The sequence below is a fragment of the Eurosta solidaginis genome, chromosome 3, assembly GCF_040869045.1.
Source record: "Eurosta solidaginis isolate ZX-2024a chromosome 3, ASM4086904v1, whole genome shotgun sequence".
Lineage (NCBI taxonomy): Eukaryota > Metazoa > Arthropoda > Insecta > Diptera > Tephritidae > Eurosta > Eurosta solidaginis.
In genome coordinates this window covers 146,985,167-147,010,802 of record NC_090321.1, presented here as the reverse complement: position 1 = coordinate 147,010,802, position 25,636 = coordinate 146,985,167, and the positions used below count along the sequence as shown (strand labels likewise).

General features: G+C 38.4%; 1 protein-coding gene across 1 annotated transcript in view; it reads right to left on the bottom strand.

Moving 5' to 3' along the window:
• Positions 1–3,205: 3,205 nt before the first annotated feature.
• LOC137244337 (succinate--CoA ligase [ADP/GDP-forming] subunit alpha, mitochondrial-like) overlaps positions 3,206–25,636 on the bottom strand; it is a 288,970-nt gene continuing 266,539 nt past the window's right edge. The window contains exons 2-5 of the mRNA XM_067773217.1: positions 9,933–10,106; positions 9,630–9,860; positions 4,336–4,516; positions 3,206–4,265 (exon numbers count right to left, since the gene is read on the bottom strand). Of these exons, the coding sequence (XP_067629318.1) occupies positions 9,723–9,860; positions 9,933–10,070 (276 nt within the window). The 5' untranslated portion in view covers positions 10,071–10,106 and the 3' untranslated portion in view covers positions 3,206–4,265; positions 4,336–4,516; positions 9,630–9,722. The remainder of the gene's footprint in view (positions 4,266–4,335; positions 4,517–9,629; positions 9,861–9,932; positions 10,107–25,636) is intronic.

The following is a 25,636-nucleotide window of genomic DNA, read 5'->3' as shown; positions in this document are numbered from 1 at the left end:
GATGAAGTACGGGCGTTCTTGGGGCTAATTAATTACTATGGCCGTTTTGTAAAAAACTTGAGCAACATCATCTATCCGCTAAATAAGCTGCAACAAAATGATGTAAAATTTGTATTCGACAAAAACTGCGAAAAAGCATTCGCTGAAGTGAAAGAGCAAATGCAGTCCAGTTTATTTTTAACACACTATGATCCAAAGCTGCCGGTGGTATTGGCTGTAGATGCCAGTCCCGTTGGAGTAGGTGCGGTCCTCAGCCACGTCTATGAGGACGGTTCGGAGAAACCTTTGCAATTTGCATCGCAGACCCTTGACAAAACGCAGCAAAAATATAGTCAAATTGATAAGGAAGCATATGCTATTATTTTCGGTGTTCGCAAATTTTACCAGTACTTGTATGGTAAACGTTTTATACTAGTAACGGACAATAAACCGATTTCACAAATATTTTCACCGCATAAGGGCTTGCCCCTGTTGTCAGCCACAAGAATGCAGCACTACGCAATATTTCTGGCACATTTCGATTTTGAAATTCGATTAAAACGATCCAAGGATAATGCTAATGCGGATGCAATGTCGCGATTACCGATTTCGGAGATTAATGGAAAGATAGAAGAGGTAGACATGATCGAGCAGGAGATGATAGATAATCTACCGGTTACAGCCAACGAGTTAAGAAAAAAAACTGAAGAGGATGACGAAGTAAAGATTCTGCTACAGTGTTTGAAATTAGGAAGAGATGCGGACCCAAAACATCGTTTTGGAATCACTCAAACAGAATTCAGTCTACAACACGGTTGCTTAATGCGAGGTTTACGAGTGTATATACCAGCACCCTTACGAAAGAAAATTCTCGACGAGTTACATTGTGCGCATTTTGGAATTAGTAGGATGAAGAGCCTGGCAAGAGCATACTGCTGGTGGAACAGGATGGGCAAAGACATTGAGGACCTAGTCTCGAATTGTTCAGAGTGCCAACTTTCTAGACCAAACGCAAAGCTAGTAAAGCCGGTTCACAGCTGGGTGGTTCCAAAGAAACCGTTTGAAAGAGTGCACGCCGACTTTGCAGGACTATTCATGGGTAAATACCTTTTCATTTTAATCGACGCTTTCAGTAAATGGCCTGAAGTACATATTGTACCGAACATGACAACGAGTATCATGATTCAGAAATGCCGAGAAATATTTTCCACGTTTGGAATCCCCGACGTTTTTGTTAGCGATCACGGAACGCAATTCGTTTCCAGTGAATTCCAAAATTTTTTGAAATTGAATGGGATTATCGACAAGATGGGAGCTCCATACCATCCCGCAACCAACGGCCAGGCGGAAAGGTTTGTCCAAACGATAAAAAATAAACTTAGAGCCTCGAAATGCAACGCGGTAGACATGAATTGCGAATTGACAAAGATCCTACTCGCATATAGAAGGGCAATTCAACCAGCTACCCAGAAGTCACCATCTATGCTTATGTTGGGTCGACAAATAAAATCGCGCATAGATTTACTACTACCACAAAACGCAGGAAAGCCGAGCGAACGTAAAATTGTAGAATCAAAATTTTCGGTCGGAGAGAGAGTGGCGGAACGCGAGTACCTGGCAAAGGAAAAATGGCGTTTTGGAACGGTTATTGAGGTGTTAGGAGAGTTACATTTCAGTATTCGATTAGACGATGGTCGTATTTGGAAGAGACACGTTGATCAGTTAAGGAAAATCGGCAGTAAGACGAGCTTGGAAGTAGAGGACGACCAAACATCTGCTTCGAAACCTACAACATATCGGTTTGTATATCCTAATCCTAACCAAGATAAAAGTTTCATTCTAGGTTCGAGCCAGATTCAGAAATCACAGCCCTTATTGATAAATGAGTCGTCGCCACCAAAGCCGACAACGCAAGGAGCGTCAAACCCGGAAGGGGAAGCCAATAAAGGAGTCGAAATAAGAGAGGCAGTAGAGACCCCAGTTAACATTGAAGGTGACAATTTACGTCGACAATCAAAACGAACACGGAAAATACCACTACGTTTCCGACAATCATAATTTCAAATGTATCTAATGTATCAAATGTTCTATTTTCCATATCAATGTAAACGTACTTAGATTTATAAGCAAGGAACCTTAATCCTTACACTAATGACATATGAATTAATAAATAAGTGAAGGATTAAGGAGGGGGAGAAGTGTCATATATAGGGTATAACAATGTGCGTATACGAACGTAACAAAATGCAACCCTTTAAGAATAGAAGTCAAGATGTAATTACCCTACAAGACAGGTACCCGTTCCCTAATCGATTACTTAATCGTCATCAATAACTTGTTCACCAATTATCGTCTTAATGACTTTTACATTGCTGTCGTGAAAAAGGTAACGCATGTGCTCTCTCAAAATAGTGTACGTGTGACTCTCTTTCTCGCTCTTACCTATTGTGTTTTCGACATTCCTTCTCGCTCGATGTTATTTACATTTTTAAGTTACTTCATCAGTTATGTTTTCGTTATCGCTAACCAAAACATATGCAACAACAACAATACGGGTAACTGGTCTATCGGTTACCCGTATCGGTTACCTTCTGTCAAATCGCTTTTTCTATGAATGAAACGCGTCCTTTATGTTCAGATAATATTTAATTATAAATTATTCATATATACAATGTTTTTTTAGAATTTAAATTAATGCCTTATTACTCTAGCGAACTTTACATATGTGAATTTTTATATTTATAAACTATATAAATACATTAACGTCTATTCATAGTCGTGCCCTTTCCGAAACCTTGTTTTGAAGTTCTTATTTTTCCTGCGCTGGTAGTTTTGCTCATCAGTTTGCAGTCATATTAGTTTGGTAGGTATAGTAACATCAGACGTAGGGAAATTAGGAAGCATGTCAGGAGTATCACCAGAATCCAAAGAAGCATGGTGATTCGTCACCTCCGTTTTCTTCCATATCCGGATTCATTCCATACTAGTAATTATAAATATCTTGTAGATGCCACATAGGTGTAACCATACCCTCAAGATATTTCCGTTCAAATCTTGTGGTGTACACGTAAACTTGTATTTGTTCTAAATTATTCACCACATTCTAAACATAGAAAAGATGTATTAAGTGTTTGCGTAAATACCATTGTGATTACAATATGGACAAACATTCAATTCTAAACTTTTCGTTGTTACATCAATTGTTTCAGCGTGTTGTACACGTAAATAAAAATTCATACTTGAATGTATTTTCGTCTTCCAATCGCATAATTTACATTTTAAATAATGACTATTAGGCATATGAGAAATCTCATGGTCCAATAATTTGTTGAAGCTTGGTGTAGCTGCTTGAATAACACAAAATTTACATTTTGCACCACGTTCGTTATATTTAAATTGTAAATGTTCTGGTTTCTCTACACGATGCATAAAGTTTAGATGCTTTTTCCAACAATGTGCTGAATTTAATTGAAATACATACATTGGGCATTGTCTCATGATAAATTTTCCATAAATATACTGAGCCTCTTTATGTAGGCTCTTTTCTTAACATCTAATTCTGGCCGTACAGGATATGACAGTTTTGCTTCAGGTTATAATCCACACTCATACTATTTTCAGATTCTGTTTCATAATTTTCATCATTTTCAACATTGGACTTTGCATCAACATCATTATCATCATCGTCATTTTTTGATAACTCTGTTTTAAGCTTCATATTTATCAAAGGTTCATCTTCCTTAGTATTAGAATTAGAAACATTGTCATCTTCGGTTAAGTTTTTATCAAGTTTAGCTTTTTTCCTAGGTTTAAATTCTTTACTATCCGTACTAGAATTAATACCATCATCAACATTTTTCGTGGTCTGTTTGAGTTTTTAAATTTGCCAATGGTTCGCCTTTATCAGTATTAGAATCAGAATGGCCTTGGCCATCTTCACCGTGTTGCAAAGTAGGCGACACATGTTGGTGTTGATGTTTGCGCATATTGCGGATATGTTGGTGGTTCACTAGTCATTAATTGTTTAGAAGTTTCAACTTGTTGCGTTTGTTTTTGTTGTTGCTGGCTGATTATGTGGTGTTAACGTTTGTTGTACAATTTATTCGGGTGATTGCACATATTGTTGGTGTGTTATAGTGCTGGAAATCCTTCCGATATTGAAAGTCCTTGATTAGTGTAATCCCCACGTAGTGAACTACTCCTGTGACCGCGTCCGCGGTAACTATTACATCTGAAGGCGCTTAAGTTACAGGCATAGCTGACATCGCTTATATAACAGGTTGACTCTAAAGTAAAAACCAAAACAAAATATTAGAATCAGTGTTTATGAATAACATATTTAAAATAAGCTCTTACAACAACGTGATCGGTGGCTACATCCCCGTGAAAGTAGTGTGGTGTTCCTCCTTGTATAAACGTAGATACTGGATGTGCTCAACCGTGCAGTTTTCTTCTAATTTGAGCAAATGTATGTTCTTACAGCCACAGCTGGAATATTTGGGATATTTCTATCCTCACATCGTCAAAATCAAAATACCTAGAATGAAAAAGAAACTCATATCAGTAAGAATAGATTAAAAGTTTTTAATATAAGCCGAAAAGTGTTCCATAAATAGGGCTCCACACATAGCTCTTTTCCAAAGGCACAAGAGAAATTTCAGATAACTAGAATCAGGACCTGGTAAAGTAACTTCAAAGGCGATTTAGTCGCCACTACTTCGTATGCGCATTTCTCTACGCTCCCTTTCGGCATGCATCATCAATTTCGTCATTACTATAAAGGCCATCTTGCTCACAGCAATCCAACAATCTATTTGTCCGCAAATTCGTGGAACTAAATTCCTAATGGAAGGTTCCTCTCCAAAAACTCTGTTTACAGACAGTCTTTCGCCGTGAAAACGAGGGCAGTGAAATATTACATGTTCTGCGCCTTCCAATTCGGACGGACAGCTTGGACAGAAAGGATCCTCCTCTATCCCACGCTTATGTAGATATTCCTTCAAGCCACCGTGCCCACTCAATATCTGTGTGAGATGGTAATTTAGTTTGCCGTGTTTTCGCTCGTACCATTCCGCTATATCCCGGACTAGCATGAAGGTTCAGCGCTCTTTTCTCGAATCTTCCCGCCGTTCTTGCCACCTAACTATTGTTCGTGACCTTGCGGTTTTCTTAGCATCTTCAGATGGTCGGCTGAATCCAATGCCATACAGATCGGCCATTTCACCTGAGAGTAGATCTACTGGGATTTTCCTGGATAAAACATGGATCGCGTCGTTGGAACAGCACATGCTATTCGTATAGCAGTAATGCGGTAGGCTGCTAGTATATCTTTTTGGTGGACCATTTTAGATCTGTGCCATACTGGTGCTGCATATAATATTATAGAGCTGGTTACGTTGGATAATCGCTGACGGGTAGCTTCGCTTGGGCCGCCGATGTTGGGCATTATTCGCGTTAGGGTTCCACTAACTCTAGAAACTTTGTCCCCCACCGCCCTGAAGTGCTCCCTAAAAGTTAGTTTTGAGTCAATGATTACTCCTAGATATTTCAAGGAGGGCTTTGAATTTATTTGAAAATCTCCTATGGCTAGGACCAACTCATCCACAGTCCGCTTTGAGCTCATCAGAACCACTTCTGTCTTATTGCTAGCCATCTCCAGCCCCGTGTTCGTCAACCATTCCTCTATTCTTCCCATGGCGTCATTACATAATGCTTGGAGCAGATCAAGTTTCTTGGCCACTGCTACTACGACAATATCATCTGCATAGCCGACAATTTCCGTGCCTCCGGGAAGGTGGTTTTGTAGCACCCCGCCATACACCGCATTCCAAAGAGTTGGACCTAGAACAGATCCCTATCTAATCTATCTATCTATCAAATTATTCGGAGCAGTTACGGAACTTGTCTTGGGACACCCAAAGTGCACCCACGCTTCTCATGGCTCCAGCGGGTTAGCGGCTTCCTAGAACTTAAGCCACTTGCTGCTTCTAGATCTGACATCTGTCAGCTGGAGTCTTAGCCCGGCAAGCGCAGGGCACGAGCACAGAATGAAATCGATCGTTTCCTCCTCCAACTCGCACTTCCTACATCTGCTATCACTGACCAAGCCTAATTTAAAGGCATGTGACGCCAGAAGGCAGTATCCAGTAAGAATACCCGTCATGAGTCTAGTCTACAGTTTAATGATAATAAAAATATAAGAATCAGTGTTTATGAATAACACATTTTAATTAATCTCTTACAACAACCTGATCGGTGGCTACATCGCCATGTAGGTAGTGTGGTGTTCCACCTTGTATAAACGTAGGTACTGTATGTGCTCAACCGTGCAAATTGACATTAGCAGTAACATTATTTACATAAACATAGCTTGGTATTTGTGAAGGCCTCAATATAGCATACATTGGTCCAGTTCAGTGTGCACCAGCCACTGGTACAAACACTTTTGAATGCATAGCTTTCATATAGGATGGATGTCCAGCAGTGCTCCGGTTGTGCCAATATGTAATGGGCTGCTCCGTCTCTTGGTACGGCTGTATAGGTATAGGCGGGTGCAATGTATTACTAGGCTCAAGATCGGAAGGTACATAGATGGCTCGAAGACGCCAGAGGGGATTGGAGCCAGAGTTTTCGGACCCAGAACCAAAATATCAGTAACTCTAAAAGCACATCCGAGCATTTTCGAGCGGAAGTATTCGCCATAAGTTAGTGCGCTAAGCTGAACCTTCAGCGCTGATACCCCAAAGAAACAATTGCCATACTCAGTCAGGCAGTCAGGTTCCACTAAAGGCACTTGCGGCGTTCGAAATAAAGTCAGCACTTGTCCTTCAGTGCGTAGAAAAGCTGAATCAATTAGGAGCACACAACGTAGTACTGTTGGCCTGGGTCCTAGGCCACAGGGGAGTGGAGGGCAATGAGCAGGCGGACTCCATGTTTAATTTGTTGCGTCTCTCCCACAAATTGTCAACCCCCCAGCAGATCCTTGCAGCGGGTCTGCGCCATACTCTCCTCTTCCGGGAAGGTATCGACCCCAATCCGGGTCCTTCTCCTGACCCCAGTACTGAGAAATGGGTTTGCTGCGTTTGCCGGAAAAGAATCTTTTTAGGACGGTCATATATATAAGGGCCTGAAATATTTCAATGAACTTCCTAATCACATAAAAAGTAGTAATAACTTCAATACTTTTAAAAAAAGTTTATTGGAGCATTGTAAAACCCTTCCAATAAGACAGTTTTTTTTCTTTTATTTTTTTACATGATATACCGATACTGGAGCGCGAAAAGGGAATGGTAATAATGGTAGCAGCAAAATACAATGCATCCGGCCCTAAGGAAAAGAAAATCGGTCGCCACCTGTAACTCCAGACAGTTCCAACAACTAATTTCGCTGGAATTCGGTATTTCCAGCTGGTATTTACTGTTGCTGATCGGAATCATTCGCATTCCGACAGCATAAATATAACAATAAAATTATATAATGTGTAACAAAATTAACGAAAATAAGGCCAAATAAAAGTTGGAGCAAGGGGGATTGGAAACACGTCCTTTTCAACCTCCCATTATATGTTGAGCTGTGCTAATCGGAATCTTCATGCATTCCGACAGCGTCTTTACTAAACAAAGTTGAGGGGTGATTGGATACACTTATTTTCAATTTCCAACATCCAAAGACATGTTTAGCTTCATTGATCGGAGACTAATACCTTCCGAAAGCTTAAAATACACATATAATTGAAAAATATAAGTTCCAAATTTTGTTGCCTTAAGCTGGGAGCACTGGAGGATTGGAAACGCGTCCTTTCCAACCTTCCTTTAATGAGTGGCTCCCAGACTCGTCCCTCCGTCACGCTAGTAAATATGCTGATCGGAATCACATGGCATTCCAACAGCATATTCAATAGAAATAAGTGATTATAACAATGAATTGTACATAGTAGTTTAAGTTTTGGGCCTAAACAGCCGTAATAATAAATAAATTAAATTAAAAAAATAAAGTCAAATAAGTAAATTGTCAGTGTTTCACGTGCAAGGGATGGTTGCATCGGACAGGTTGCTCTGGGCTAGATTCCAAAATCCAGCGTCCTCGTAACTTTTATAAATCTTTTGTGGCTCTTGTTGTTCACGGCCTCATTACATTATGAGGAAATACGGCACCTGAGAACACAGCCGTTTGAAGCTAAAAAACACAAGCATGTCTTCAGTGAACTCCACAAACAGGCGTCGGACCTCTATGCCGGTGATTCCTGTACTCAAAGAACAAAACTAGCAGAGGAGGAACGCACTCTCCCTAGGGAAACGAGAGTAGTCACTCTAGCCCAACTTCGAGCTGGATAACGTAACAGGTTAAACTCTTACCTATCCACAATCAACCCCGACATACAAAACATTGTCCTGCTTGTAATGTGTCCCCACATGTCACCAACCATCTCTTTAACTGTATTGTGCAACCAACGCCTCTAACACTCCTCTCATTATGGCCCACCCCTGTTGAAACAGAAAGTTTCTTTGGACTCCCGTTAGAGGACATTGATGACAATTTGTGATCGGTCGCACCTATTGGATGGGGCGAAGCACTGCTACTACAACAACAACAGGCGGACAACACGGTAAGAGAGGCAGCAACTGTATGACCCATCGATCCCGAGCCGTTCCTGCCAGTTGGCCCACAGGGGCATCTATTAGTAGAAGAAAGGGAAATAGGGAAGAACACTGGCGCAATATGCCAGGCCTGAGTCAATCTAAGTTACTGTTAGGGGGTTACAGGACAACTCGATATAGGGCATTAATAGGCCTCTCAAAAAGATAACCTAAGAACCCCAACGGCTATTCTTACAAGACACTGTAGACTGAACAGTCACATGCAAAAGCTGGGTATAGTATCGAACAACACATACCGATTTTGTGATGGATCAGCAGACGGTGGACCATATCCTTCTAGATTGCGGCGCAATTTCAAGACGTAGGGCTAAGTTTATGGGCTCACCATGGCCAGAGCATTCCCACATTTAATCCCTCAAGCAAAGAACACTGCTGGGGTTCATCAAGGAAGTCGGCTAGGATGAGGTGCTGTGAAGGAGATGTGCAAGTCACTGTGCAATCCTCAATAAATGATCTATCTATCTACGTTCGGGTAACAAGCACCATTGTGGTACTAGCCCCACCATCTCGGGAACTATTGATATGACTACATTAAACCTTCTAGGGATTGAATATTAATAATGCCGGCAATGCGAAAGTCTGCTAAAATGCACCATTCTCCATGGAATGCTCGATATATAACTTTCCACGCTTTGAAACAGTGATGAAAAGAGCAAAATTTACAATAATTTTAACTGGCTGTGGGTAGTAAGGTGTTGATGTCCTCTCTTAACGCAATGTAATGACAACTGCGATGCAGGGGAAATGACAAAAATCTTGCAAATCTACTGATAATAATTCATTTTTCCTCCCCTTCTATGCAGTTCTATGCATACATACATATGTATTTTTCTCTCCAAATGCTAATTAAAAAAATTAATTGGTTTTCACATGAACTTCGAACTCTGTCGTATTTGCATTCTTCAGTTGATTATCAACAAAAGCATGACAAATTATCACTAAAAAATTCATACATGTTGCTTATATATTTAATATGGTAGCCAATTTACTTACCCTTTCTGGTGCGATGATTCCTGGACAATCGGGCCTGACTAGACGCGATTTTTTTTGCCTTACGAGAGCGTTCTTAACGCGAACCCTATCATGTTATGGCACAACTTTGGTGATGCAAAAAATCAAAGACATTTCTGCTTCTAATGCTTCTAGGATAGCAGCAGCAGCTCCCGGTGGCACCACATAAATAACAGTTGCAGGCCGATCAGTTGCCTTTTTTGCTCCGGCTACCTATTCAATTTTAATTCACATTACATTATCTACTATTGCAATTTTTAATCACTACAAATCAATATAAATTACCGAAGCAAATACTGGCAAACCAAGATGCGTAGTTCCAGCCTTTTTTAGGGAAATACATCCAACCAGTTTGGTACCGTATTCCAAAGCATGTTGCTTGTAAAGTACATTGTTTTTGTAGATTTCCTTTGATTTTGGCATATTCTGAGCTGAATCGCAACCCGGCGGAGATGCTATCTATTAGAATAATATAATATTTTTTTAATTATTTAAAAATGCACATACGTATGAATGAAAATCAGAAAGTAAATAATGTTGTTGTTGTTGTAGCGATAAGGACACCCCGTTATGGACTTTGGTGGTCCTTTGCCGGATGCAGATCGGGTACGTTCCGGGAACCATTAAGGTACTAACCCGACCATATCGGGAGCGATTTAGTTGACATAAAACCTTGTAGGCCATCCCGTCGATTCTATACAACTTAATATGGTAACGATTTAAAAGACGGTGCACCACCCAATTTTTATCAAAAATTATCAAACGTGGAATCAAAAGGCGCGCTTCGAGCTCCGTTTTTACTATTATTTGATATTTTTAAATTAGGTGGTGTACCGTCTTGTAAAACTTTACCCTTAATATTATTTTGGGCGAAGGCCGCCAACGCAAGAAGATGGTCTCTGCAGCAATATTCTTAATTTCCGTCACATGTCACAACTCAAATTAACTTAATGTTATTTTGGGCGAAGGTCGCCAACGCAAAAAGGTGTTCTCTGCAACAAAATTTTTAATTTCCGTCACATGTCACAACTAAAAGCACAAGATATTTTTCGTTGTAAACAATTTATATTTTTTTTGCGTTTCAATTTTTCCGGAATAATTAATGAACTGTCATTTCGATGACAGCATGAAACGTCGATGGTTTGTGGAGAGCGAAAAAAGCTTTGAATGTGTGGGTGAACTGGTTACCTCCGTCTTGTAGGGTAGTAATAAGAATAATGTACGAAGAGAATGAATAAATGGTCAGTCACTATCCAGAAAGCAAACCCACGAGTTGGTTACATTAAGACTTTTTGTTGCAAAATATATTTTCTCCTTTACAATAACCTCAAAAAGCTTCGAGATTGTGGACAGCTTTGAAATCGGACGATAATTACAAACATTATTCTTATTTCCACTTTTGAAAGTAGGAGTAATGCATGTAATTTTCCAATCTTCTACAAAATAGCCTGAAGCCAGAGACATATTAAAAATAATTGTAATTGGTAAAATTAACGCTGGCGCATTTTTGAGCAAAAAAACCGAAATACCATCAATATCAGTTTTTTCTGAAGGCATAAGACCCATTAATCCGTTTAATACATCCTCAGATGAAAGTCTGAGAGATCCAAAATTTACGGAAGAAAGATTGTCTCGTGAACCATCCACAAATTCGTTCTCCAAGAATATAGCAGATGGAATACTAGAGATAGATTTTTTTGATTTGATGAAACTCCAAAATGATTTGGGACAGGCTTTTATACCCGACTCAACATTAAGTATATAATTCCTAAAAAGAAATTTATCCAAACAGTTAAATTCCATCATGTATTTCTGATATGATTCAAAAAATATAAAGTTACCAGTAGCCTTGTACCTTTTAAAGAATTTGTTCCTCAGATTATTCAACTTCTTCAGGCGACGATTGTACCATGGAAGTTTATATGTTTTTTTCCGGACAATGGGAACCCATTTCAGACACACTTCAGATAATATGTCTTTAAAGATACAAAAACTAGCTGAGACATAAGATGTAGAAAATAATTCATCCCAATTAAGCTCAGATAAACATAAGTTTAATTCAGAAAAATTACCGGCTTTAAAATTAAAACGTACGTTTTCCGCAGAGACATTTGATGCAAACTTATAAAACTCAAAATTAATAGTCAGAGGAACATGATGCAAGTTAGATGGCGACAAAGGAAAATGACATTCTTCGATTGAGGTGTTTATATTGTCACTGACGAAAACAAGATCAAGAATTCTGCCAAGCTTGTTTACATATTTGTTAATTTGCACTAAGTTAACGCTCAAAATATTGTCTACAAGATAAGACTCATGCGACTTACTAATATTTATGGGCATAAGGCCAGAGTTCGATATAGGAGACCAGCCTACATTACATAAGTTAAAGTCACCTAATACACAAACATGATTATCAGCTACCTTACTTAGAATTAAAGAGGTCACATTATCAGTATGTGCACTATAAATGTAATCCGCGATATTGGGTGGAATGTATGAAGCAATAACAAACAGCGAGCTTGGCGAAGAAGCTCCCTTAATGCTGACACATAGCTGGTCCATAAGCGAATCACAATTATCAAGCGCAACCAAGTGAGATTGAAATTTTCTTTGAACAGCAATGAGAACGCCCCCACCTCTATCACAGCCGGTTTTTAGGGAGTCTCTATCTTTGCGGTAAACGTTATACAAATTGGAGTCAAAGTACTCACTGTCAAAGAAATTAAAAGTAAGCCAGGTTTCAACAAACACAATGACATCAAAATCCAAACGAGAACCAAAGAGCCGTACTGCCTCCCCTTTAGTTCGAATGCCAGAGACAATCTGGAAATACACCTTAAAGTCATATATATTATTATTATTAGCCTCGCCGGCTTCAACGCATCTTGTTGTTGTACTGGCTTCTACACATTTTGTTGTTGGGTTCGATCTTTTCGTTTGCGATCTCCCCGTGTGCGAAAAAACTTTAAAGGTTTCACTCTTACATTTATAGGTCAAATTTTCGCATCAAGAATACTATTAAACTCGGCAGATAGAACACCCAACCTGAAATTAACGTGGGTACGATTTTCTGCTGGGTCATCTTTTTTAACTAATGCATAGCAAGAGAGAGCCTTTTTATCAATATTTACATGCTTACACACATAATTCTTAATATCATCAGCAGTGACTTTAGGATCAAATGACGACAGATGCGCCCACATCATACGATCAGCAATGCACAATTCTGTGCTTGAATTGGAACCAACAACAACTACGTTGTTATTTCGCCTTCTGTTGTTTACCTTTGCCCACGAAGCATTTTCTTCAAATTCCCTTTCATTATTGATTTGTTGTGGAGAAAGCACAGCATTACCAGTGGTGGTGTGCCTAATGTTATCATTTGTAATGGGAGCATTGTTGTTGCTCTCAGCACTATCAGGCATTGAACTAATACCTGCTTCACATTAGCATTGTTAGGAGCACATTCTTTGTTGTTAATGAGAGCATTGTTGTTGCTCTCAGCACTATCAGGTATTGAACTAGTACCTGATTCAACACTTGCTTCGTGGTACAGTGTGATCACATACAATCACTAATTGCCCCGGTTTTAAAGGTGTTGTTTGATCTCTCCATTTGGAGCGTCGTAAAATTTGAGGCAAGTATTCGGTGGTCCATTTCTTCCACAGTCGATCTTTCATATTTTGCGATATTCGCCATTGTTTTCGAAGGCATACATGCTCGTCGCTTATACTAGGAGTTTGCGTTGAGTTGAGGCATCCTAACAGAAAGGGGTTGAGTGTCAAAGGCTCCTCGTGTTCTTGCGTTGCAGGCAGTTCAGTTAGGGGGCGGCTGTTTACGATGTTTCCGGCTTCTATAAGTACGCTTCTCAACGTTTCCAGTTGCGGAGCTTCTTCCTTTAAGACCCGTTGTAATAACCTTTTGATACATTGTACAAGGCGCTCGCAGCAACCTCCTGGTGATGGGTTAGATGGACAATATTTTGGCGAGACATTTCCTGTTCAATAAGATTAAAGTCAAATAAACGGTTTTCTTCATTAAGTTCTTTTTGGGCTCCCACGATATTAGTACCGTTGTCGCTTCTAATCTTCACTGACACTCCTAGGCGGTTGACAAAATGTCTAAAGGTAATAATAAATACGTCAGTCGAGAGATCGGCCGCTATTTCTAAGTGTATGGCTCGTGTTGTCAGGCACGTGAATAGTACAACCCATCGCTTCTCCCTTCTTCGACCAATTGCAACAAAAAATGGCCCACAATAGTCGACACCGGCGTAAGAAAATGGGCGAACGTATGGTGTAAGGCGATCTGTTGGCAACTGACCCATGAGTGGTGTAACTGGCTTCGCATTGTTGTAAATGCACACTGGACACTCCCTCTTGATGGATTTCAACACGGCACTTAGGCGTTGAACCCAAAATTTTTGGCGTATTTCATTTATTGCCAGACGATCATTTTGGTGATTCAGCTTACTATGGTATTGCTGGACGATTAGACGCGTGACGTGGTGATTTTGTGGCAGAATTACAGGACGACGCGCGGAGAGGTAAACAATAGGCGGCATCAATTCTACCGTTGACCTTCAACAAACCATCATCGCCTAAAAACGGCGTTAGCTGATATATGGCTGATGACTTCGATATTGACTTCTTCGTTTTAATGGAATGTATTTCTTCGGCGAATGATTCGGTTTGAACTTGACGTAAAATTGTTTTTTCCGCATTCGCAATTTCCATGGGGTTTAATTCCCCCTTGTGACGAATATCACATCTAGTGTTTTTAGCGAACCTTAGTACCCAGGCCAGAACTCTGGTGAGCTTTAAATATAAAGAAAAATTACAAAATTTGATTGGATACTCCCCTTGGTTTTTAAGCATGACTCTTTTAGGTGCTTCCTCCACAGCACATTGTTCAGACATCAATTCGCATGTTTCCCGCGGCCATCGTACTTCTTTTTCATAGAGAAGGGATGGACCATTCAGCCATCTTGACCGTGTACCGTACTGAAATGTTGTAGACGTTCTCGTTGCTTCGTCTACTACTTTAAGCGCTGTAGGAACCCATCGCCATTGATCTGATATTGTCGTATTTAGAATCTCAGCTATGCGGAATGCGACAAACTGTTTGTAAGTTCTGCTAGTTGAACGAATCCACAATATGACAGTTTTGGAATCGCTCCAAAATGTTGTACTATTGATGCGAAAGTCATGACAGTGGACCAATGATTCTTTTAGGCGACACCCAAAACTGCGGCTTGTAGCTCTAAATGTGGTATTGTCATACCCTTGAGTGGTGTGCATCTTGCTTTGGCCGAAACCAGCGTACCATCGACCTCGTTTTATTCGGAGATGTCCGACGGTGGCATATGCAGAGGAACTTGCATCCACAAAATATGTAATTGAATATCATCAGCAACAGACAATAATGCAGAATAACAGCGCAGCACCGTGAAATTCTTCACCGACTGAAAATTTTCCCACCATGTCTTCCATTGATGTGCCAAGTCTTGAGGTACTACCTGTTGTTGTTGTTGTAGCAATGTTTCGCCCCACCTAATAGCTGCAACCGATCACAAATTGTCATCAATGTCCTCTAACGGGAGTCCAAGGAAACTTGCTGTTTCGACAGGGGTGGACTATAATGAAAGGGGTGTTAGAGGCGTTGGTTCCACATTGCAATTAAAGAAATGGTTGGTGTCATGTGGGGACCAATGAACTGCAAAAATCGAACACAACAACCTTCGATTACATTTGGCAACATGATCGTGTTCAATGATCCAACTTGCTTAAACGAACATAATCGACATTGATTTAAAATCAACCAACTTATTGCATGCGTGATCAACCAACTTATTCAGGCGTTTGCCTCAACGGTGATTACATTCATCGGAATGAAAAGGCAAATATGAAAACCCTATGCGTCCGAATATTTGCATGTTTCTTCTGCCCTTACCTCACGGCGACAAGCTACATATAAACATTGCTTACGATCATTGTAAATTTTACCAAGTAGCGCAACTAACAGCTGGCCGGTGAAATTCGCACATTCACACGCACAGTTCTCGACTCAATTTCAAAAAAAACTTTAGATTATTTAGCTTAAATTTTAATGTGAGATAAACCTTACCAATTGATGGATAAATAGAATATATAATGCGTATTTGTTGTTATTAAAAGAAGCTTTTTATTTATATTAAAGTTTATAACATTTTTTTTTTTCAACTTTAATTTAACAATTTCATGCGTTTTTAAAGCATTTTCGTGCATTGAAATACAACCATGTGCATATACGTTTTGACATTATATTTCATACTCGTTCGTGTTTGCCATTCTCATTGTTTCTAAATTCGTAAACAAGGACTGCAGTTATTCGGTGTGATTTTTCGAAAAAATGTATTATTTTTGTGAAATTTTACACTTAATCTGTGGTATTGTGGTGGTCAAAAAGGTTTTATGCAAAAATACTTTGGCTTACAACGCGACAATGTATTTCGTAATGTCGAAGTACTTATATGTGTATGTATTTGATGTGGAAGCTTGCATTTGAGAACACGGTTGCTACCTCAGTCCATTTGGACAAAAAATGGCCCTTTTCAACCCCATATGGTCCGCTGGTCCCTTTTTCTCAATTTTGGTTCTTGTTCGGCACGGATTTGGTACTTTTATTTCTTTTTCACTGAAACAAAAATTCAAAATGCTGCTAATAATATTTTCGGCAAATCTATTACCCACACATAATTTCAATTTACTTCTGTAAACCCATTATGGACATGTAGCTTAAGTTATTAGAAATTAAGCAACTCCTTTGTAAATATTGTAAAACTATCGATATGAAAATGGAGGGCAACCTTGAAAATAAATATGGTGGCCGGCACTTTCGGTAAATCTAAAGACTAGAAAAGTCGTGTTTCAACTTAATCTTTAACCATCGTATAAAATAATTGAAATACCTAACCAATTTACACTTCAATGGAATTCTTACCACGAAAATTGATTTATCTATAAAATGTAGCAGAACAATGACATTTCACCCGGTAGATAATTTAGGCAAGGCATTAAAAAGGGAAGTGTTGAATGTTCGGGCAAACACATTGTCATTAATTTTTGATGAAACAATGGACTTATCAGAAAAAATACTTGTTTTAGTGGTTAGATATTTCGATCGGTATTCAGTTATTACACAGTTGAAACTTTTAAGACGCTTGATTTTTAGTCTGAGTTCCAACTCACACTTACGAATCTGGGCTCTGGTATGAAGTTTAAACTGTTAGGGAAAAAGTAAACATCGGTATAAGTCTAGTTGAGGGGTCGAATGCTAATACGCGTCAAAAAATGTCGAGAGAGGTGTCAAAAGACGCGTATTAATCTCGAGAACAATAATCCGAAGGCGGGAAAGAAACATTTTATCTCTGCCCGGAGATATTTGCAGTTGACGTTGGCGATTTTCATGTGGTTGTTGTTGTGTTGTGTACCCACAAAAAAATTGTGAACATAAGTGTTTTGTGCGGATATAGTTTTGGTCTCCAAACCGGAGTTGGACCCACGCAGGGTAATTTTTATAAGCGCGGCCGAAGGCCGCCAACGCATAAAGGTGGTCTGCGCAAAAATACTACGGATCTCACCCCCGGTTTCGGAGGTACCCGCGGGTCTTTTTTCGGTTTTTCGTTAATATATTTTGAACGAATTACAATTTTCATTTTCCGCCTTCCGCGTATTAGTAGTCGACCCCTCAACTAGACTATTACCTAAACATCTATAAAAATAGTATTAACACCACTGCTTAGTTTTAGTTTTATTCACGACTAGCAGACCCGTCAGACGTTGTTCTGCCCTAAATTTGGTCTATCTGCATACATTTTAATAAGCTTCTTCTGTCTAGCCCTGCCCTCCCCCCCCCCCCCCCCCCTCTTCACTTTTTCATAATCCTTTTATTCTCTCCTCCCTCCGTCTTTTTTGCTTCATCCATCTCTTTCTTCGTTTCACTCTATCCCTTTCCCAGTCTCCTTCTCTTTCCCTCTTTTCTCTTCTCTTAAGTTTTTCCCATTTTTCTTCATCCCTTATGGCCAGTCCCAGAGGGTGGTATGTATTTTGTTCCAGTCCCATTCCGAGTCCGAGTCCCAGTCCCACTCCAAGTCTCAGTCCTAGTCCCAGTCCTAATCCCAGTCCCAGCCCGTCTCTGGTCTACTTCTCGAAAAAAAGGATCGTAAATACTAATATAGGCAAATTTATATACCAAATTTCAGACAAATCGAATAGGACGTATGTAAATAGGTATGTGGGTATTATTAATTCATGAATTTATTTCGGCTTCGCATGTATATTTATCAGTTTTGCCAGGTTGATGCGACTAAATCGAATATCACAATGAAAATTACTTAAAGCTCTCAGCAACAGCTTTCATTTGATATCCATATTACAGACACATTCTAGGGGTATCCGGGTCCAGGTTTTGGCCTATATCTTGAGACCTAAGTCACACAGAGGTATAAAGATTACTCTGTACTAAAGCACACATCAACAGCTTCAATTTGATACCCATAATGTAAAACCACATCCTAGTGTTACCTTCGTCCATGTTTTGGCCTATATCTCGAGACTATAGTCACCAATAGGTATGAAAACTTCCCTGTACTAAAGCTCTCATCAAAAGCTTTCATTTGTTATCCATATTCTATAAACACATTCTAAGAGTACCCGCGTCCACGTTTTGGTCTATATCTCGAGACCCTAGTCACCCAGGGGTATAAAGATTACTCTGTACTAAAGCACACATCAACAGCTTCAATTTGATACCCATAATGTAAAAACACATCCTAGTGTTACCCTGATCCACGTTTTGGCCTATATCTCGAAACCCTAGTCACAAATACATAGGTATGAAAATTATCATGTACTCAGCAACAACTTTCATTTGTTATCCATGATGTATTACCATTTTTTAGGGGTACCCGTGTCCACGTTTTGGCCTCAATCTCGAGACCCTAGTCAGCAATAGGTATGAAAACTACCCTGTACTAAAGCACTCATCAGCAGCTTTCATTTGTAATCCATATTCTATAAACACATTCTAGAAGTACCCGCGTCCACGTTTTGGCCTATATCTCGAGACCCTAGTCACCCATGGGTACAAAAATATCCCGTATCAAAGTACTCATAAACAGCTTCCATTTGATACCCATATTGGACAAACAAATCCCAGGATTACCCAAGTCCACGTTTTGATCTCAAGACCCTAAGCAGAACGTGATAAAAAGTATCCTATGTCTGTCTCCTGGTTATAAGCTGCCCCTCCACCAATTTTCAGCCAAATCTGTTCATCCGTTCTTGAGTTATAAATACTAACACCACTTTCTTTTATATATATACATCACATTAATTAATTAATTAATTTATTTATTTATTTAAAGTCGACGCAAACACAAAGCGGTCGACTGATTATTGTAATAGACAGATATATATGTAAAATACAGAGCCATTCTTAAAATTAAAAAATTCAAAAAAGGTACATAGAAAATTTGTATGTTATAAACATTTGACATCGCATTGTATAAGAAAAAATAAAATTAAAATATCAGGCTGAACATAAGAGTATAGCAGTATGTAAAGCAGCAAACGAACATTCAAAGCCAATGCAGTTATACAAGTCATTGTACCGCGAGCACCAATGACGCAGGGGACTGTTTCTAGCAAAATTTTGCCGGCATAGAGGTAAATGAAAAGGCACAAATGGCTGGACGCCCTAGCAGGAACCGCAAAATTTAGTTGACTGATTAGGTCAGGGGAGTCAATCACGCCAATGATGAGCTTGTGAATGAACATAACGCCAAGTAATACTCTACGATTCTCTAGAGATGGCAAATTAATTAGAAGAAGTCTATTCCTGTATGGTGGAAGATGAGTACTTGATTCCCAGTTGAGACCTCGTAATGCAAAAATTAAAAACCGTCTCTGGACCGACTCAATCCGATCAACATGGATTTGATAGATCGGAGACCAGACACATGAACAGTACTCGAGAATAGGACGTACCAGCGAGGTATAAAGGATCTTTGTGAAATAAGGGTAATCAAACTCTTTAGCCCAACGTTTGATAAAACCTAATACACCAGTTGCTTTGTTTATAGCGGTTGAAATATGTGTGGTAAAACTTAATTTCGGATCAAAAATAACTCCTAGATCAGTTACAATAGATATCCGCTCCAAAGGGTTGCCGTTAAGTGTATAAGATGATAGGACCGGCTTCACACGGTGAAAAGTCATTTGCTTACATTTAGAGAATTCAAAAAAAGTAAATCTGCAGTACACCAGCTTTGAAATGAGTCAAGATCGGCCTGAAGCTGATTAAAACAGAACAAGTTCGAAGGCAGATATGTGTAGCAAAGTTTTACATCATCTGCATACATAAAAACTCTAGAATGTAATATAACCTTTGGTAAGTCGTTAATGAACAGGTTAAAGAGTAATGGACCCAAATGGCTAGAAGTTACATCAAACGACTTTGAAAGATTGTTGTTAAAGAAGACTCGCTGAGTCCTATTTTCAAGATAACTTGAAATCCAACTAATAAAGGCGCTGGAAAACCCAGAAGATCAAGTTTGGTAACTAAGAGCTCGTGATTAACAGAGTCAAATGCTTTACTAAAGTCGGTGTAAATTACATCTGTTTGCAATCTAAAAAACCATTCATAACAAAAGACGTAAATTCAAGCAAGTTGGTAGTAGTTGATCTCCAATGAACAAAACCATGTTGACAAGGTGATATTAAAGAGCTACACAAGTATTGAAGCTGGTATGTAATTATCTGCTCAAAAGTTTTAGGGATAGCTGAGAGCTTAGCTATGCCTCTGTAGTTCTCAATATTAGACCTACTACCTTTTTTATGCAAAGGTATAATAAACGATTGTTTCCAAATAGATGGGAATGATGCGGATTCCAGAGACAGTTTAAATAATTTAAAGATAGGCTCTGATAATCTGACAGTACAGTACTTAAGTACACAACTAGGAACACCATCTGGACCCGGTGAAGATATCGGTTTCAATGCAAGAAGATTATTAAGAACAGTATCTTTATCAATAAATGGGTTTAAAATATTATATTAGAACTTTCCAAGCAATATGGATAAAGATTAGACTGGACATATTGGGATGAATAGGTTGATTTAAAGAATTCAGCAAATAAATCTGCGATTTCGTGATCAGAATTTGCGTTTTTGCACCCATAAATAAAAGTAGATGGGAAACCAGAAGTTTTCCTTTTGGAATTAACAAATCTGTAGAAACGTTTCGGATTATTAGTAAATTGGAATTTGCAACATGATAAGTAACCTTTATAACACTGCTGGTTAAGACGATGAAAATTGGAGCGCGCCACTAAATATTTAGATAAATCAATAGCTTTACCAGATCTTTTGAAACGCTTATAGAGTCTAGATTTAATATTATCAAGTCTTAATAGTTGCTTTGAGAACCAAGGTGGTTTACCCGTGGTGGTACTGGAATAACGACGAGGGACACAGGGGACGAGGGGAAAGCATCAAGAGAACTATAAAACAAGGAAGTCGCTGTTTCGACGTCTGTACACGCATAAAGACTCGACCAGTCATGGGCAGAAATTATTGAGCTCACTAAAATTCGTCTTTGAAAAACATCTCGACCGGGGTCGGGGATTGGGCTTAGAAACATCGAGCATCACAGGTTGAACAACATCCAGTACTATCTCAAGCGTTGGATGAAGAGGGTCTTCAGGAAGGGATAATGGGGGAGTTCGGGTTAGAGTAATACCCGCAGAGTCATCTGTAAAAACTAAGTCTAAGATTTTCCTTTTGGAATTTAAAATATTATTAATTTGGAGAAGAGATGTATCTAGCAGGCTATTTAAAAACTCGTGCTGAGTAGTGGGAGTCATAAAATTTGAGTCGATGGTATTGATCCAATTTACTGATGATAAATTGAAATCACCAAGAACTACTAGGCGGTCTTTGTCTCGCAATTGCGAGTACAACCTACAAATAACAGTGCTATGACATGTATAAACGTGTATATCCGATCGTGGCGGTATATACGAGCAGCAGATAAACAAACTAAAATTGTGCAAGGCAAGCTTTACTGCTATAAATTCAATGTCATTTGTGGTGTCCAATAGCAGCAACTCAGATGGAAGCGTCGAGTTAACAGCAATAAGGACACCACCTGCTCTAGATTCACGATCACGCCGATAAACTACATATTTACGTGAAAAGAGTTCAGAGTTAAAATTATCAGCTTTTAACCAGGTTTGTAAAAGCTATAACTTGAGAAGTAAAAATAAAAATATTCAGATAAAAGGTACTTAATTTCGATCTTAGGCCACGAACATTTTGGTACGTAATGGTTATTTTTTCACTGTTTCCGCAGGGATTTTTGAGTTTTTTGAAGTTCCTGCGGCGTTAGTTTTTTTTGTAAACAAATGCACAATTGAATGTTTCGGCCAGAATGTATGTTCAAGAACTCTATCAAAATAAACGTCTGGCACTGATATTTTAAATGATGAAATATCCCTATCATATCTAAAATTAAATTTATAAACGCCTATTTTAATAGGTTGTGAAAGGTCTAGCTTATCTTCTATATACTTAATAATATCATTTTCCATAAGCGAAGAATGAAGACGAGATACAAAAATTGTCCTGCGAGGCGGCACGGCAGTCACCTGCCTCGGTTGCGCATTGTCAACATTTGGCAAACGCACAGCGGCGGAGGTAGAATCACCACCTGTGTTGGTGGAGCTGGAAGCAGCATTGTCATTATTAATGGTTGCTATATCATTAACAGCAGTAATTTGAACTTGAGTGTTAGCAGCCACATTTAATGTTGCATTATCGTGAGAAATCTTGTTTACAGCCAAGGGTGTAGGTTTAGCATTCGTGTTTACTTTATCAGCGGCTATGTGTTCAGCAGCAACGTGGGCATTTGCAGTTTTTGCAGTTTAGTGGCAATGTCTTTAGCATTAAGGTTAACAGAAATGTTATTAGCAGTCGAATAATTTACAGTATCAACAACATTAGCAGTATCAGCAGCATTGGCATTTGCTACAGTAGACTTAGATTTATTAACAATTACAGCTGGAGCCGCGAGCTGTTGTGCATAAGACATATTACTCTTTTCATTATCTGAGTTAGCAGTAGAAAGCAATGTAGACGATGGCCCACAGTTATTAAAAGCAGTATTAACACTTGCAAAAACAGGTGATCGGTCGAGAAAATGGCATTGCACACACTGTTGAACGGGGAGAACAAGAGACGGCGACAAAGACTTCAAAAATAACAGCATTTCTCCACTATTTAATGGATGTTATTATACATATAAACCTTCCTCTTCAATCCCTCTATCTACTAAAAAAAAAAAAGCGCAGCAATATCCGCTGCGTAGTTTTAAAGGTTTGAGCATTCAAAGGGACATAGGAACAGAAAAAGCGACTCTGTTTTATACTACGTAGTGATAGTGATACATGCAAAAATACCAAAAAATAAAACTTTTGTTTAAGAATTTTAAGGAAATGTTCAATATTTTTAACGAAAGAGTATTTTTCAAGAGATGTATGCATTCTTAACCATTTATTATTATTTGTGAATGTACATCATTCATATGTGTGTGAAGCTGATATGAAAATACATAGTACATACCTATAAACCTACGGCCGAAGTTAAATAACGCAGCGAATGCTATGTATGTATATACGTATGTGTCGCATCATGCCTCACTCAAAAGTAATTTGCTCGCACAGTTGACACCGAACAATCACACACACGAATTTTTAGTAAAAATGTTACTTTTGTTTAAACAATTTGGCTGATATAAGAAAGGAATCAAGTATTTTTTTTATGCAAAACGAAGGTAAATATTTCAAAGTTTTACTGAAAAGTAGAATTTTTTAAATCCATCCATCCGTTTATGAGTTATAGCTGTTTAAACAACAATTTTATGATTTTTTACTACATTTTGGTAATTTGCCACGCCCCTATAATATATATCTTCAAGTTATATTAACTGTACCATCTCACGTAGCTAAGCTTTCAAATGCCAAAAACCGTTTTAAAATCGGAGCTTTCTGTGTGAAGTTATGTGCATACATGGCATTTAGCGACTTTATTTTATAAGATTTATAGATATAGATTTACTGAGTTTGCCTCAACGCAAATTTTTTAACCGTTCTTTAATAAAACCTAACTGCGCTATGCACTTTATTCCATTGCAATCAAGCAAAACTAGGTTCACAACGTTTGGTTGGTGAAAGACATAGACTAATCCTAGAAATGTGAACATATAATACTTAAAGGTGCACTTCATTTTTGTTTGTGCAGTTTGAATTAAAACAAGTTCCTACTTTATAAAAATTTTATATATTAAACCAATGAAACATCCCAATTGTTTGTATACCAATAAAAAACCTAAAATGTGGTCCTTTTTTTGAGATCTGGTCTTTTTATCGATGCATTTTGGTCCTAAATGAAAACATTGTGTGGCAACCGTGTTTGAAAACGCATGTGACAAGGTTGCATTTTTCAGAACAAATTTTTTTTAAATAATGAAATTGTAGTATGGAAGCGACAGCCATAGTAGTAGACATGTATGTGAATATTAGCAAAGTTTAAAAAACAAAGCATTTTTTCTTTGAACATAATCCAAGGGAAGATGCACACGAGGCGTATCTTCATAGACGCGTATTAGGTACAGCATAAGAAATCTTGAGGCGTAGAAAATCGTAGCTGCATTCAATATTTTGTACGCGTCTACGAAGCTATGTCTCGTGTGTAGCTTGCCTAAGTTTAGCTTCTTACGAGATCCATCATTTTTAATTAATAATGATAAATAACACGTGAAGCAACTAAGCTTAAGGTGACTTTTGAGTCGTTTGGCACTTGCGTTGCGTCTACATCTGACTTTGAACACACGCGCTTTAATTGTTTCAATCTATAAGCAACGCACCGCCAACGTTAAAGCAAAACACAAATAATTAAAAACTTAGGGTTCTTCTTGAAGTTTCCTGGATTTTTTGAAAAATATAAGAATTTCTATCGCCGTTCAACTAAATAAAAAACATAATTTTGTATTCATGTCGATTTCGTGATCGATCAGGAGAGACGGTGGAACATATCCACCTGGAACGCGACGTAATCTGATGAGGGCACAATAGATCAACGGTCGCAGTGCAATCCCCAATAAATTTTCTTTCTATCGTCATGTTATAAAAATAGTTGTACTTCATTTTTCCTCATGTGACAGGGGAACTTTTAACGCCCGTTATTTTAAAGTAACCCTTATTTGACGAATCACTGAACGATTTCTTTCAAATAAAGTGTTTGTTAGCGTTCGCCGAAGATGGTGAAAACGGCCCCTGGAATTGTTATCTTTTATAGCCAAAGAAAGTAATGCATAAGCAAAATTTAGTCAGCACAAAACGATAGTTAGAGAAAATTTAAAATATAATGCATATCTATAAAATGCATGCAATTTATGAAACCATTTTTATTACATAAAATTAGTTTGACATATCAGATTTGTCAATATTATTTTAGTCCTGCTACTTTTAACACATTTATAATATTTAAAAAGAACATTTAAGAAGTAAGAAACATGATTAATGCTTACATTAATACGTGTTTCATTTATTTTCATTGAGGAATAAGTTCGTAAAAATAAAAAGCACGTTTTTATAAAGTGCATGATAAGCTCCATAGATAAAATGAGTAATAGAAGGAACTTTGGTTTATGTATTACATTTTTTAAATGAAAATCTCCTGCTAAAAAAGTAATAGAATGAACTTTGGTTTGTATATTACATTTTTAAAATGAAAATCTCCTGCTAAAAAAGGAGCAAAACCTAACTACATTTTTCATTTTCGTACTTAACTACACTCCCTTTTGTGATTCAGGGTTTAGGGCCAATGTTGAAAAAACTCCGAATATCAATTCCTTCATTATACTTCATTGGAGTGCCTATTTTCACG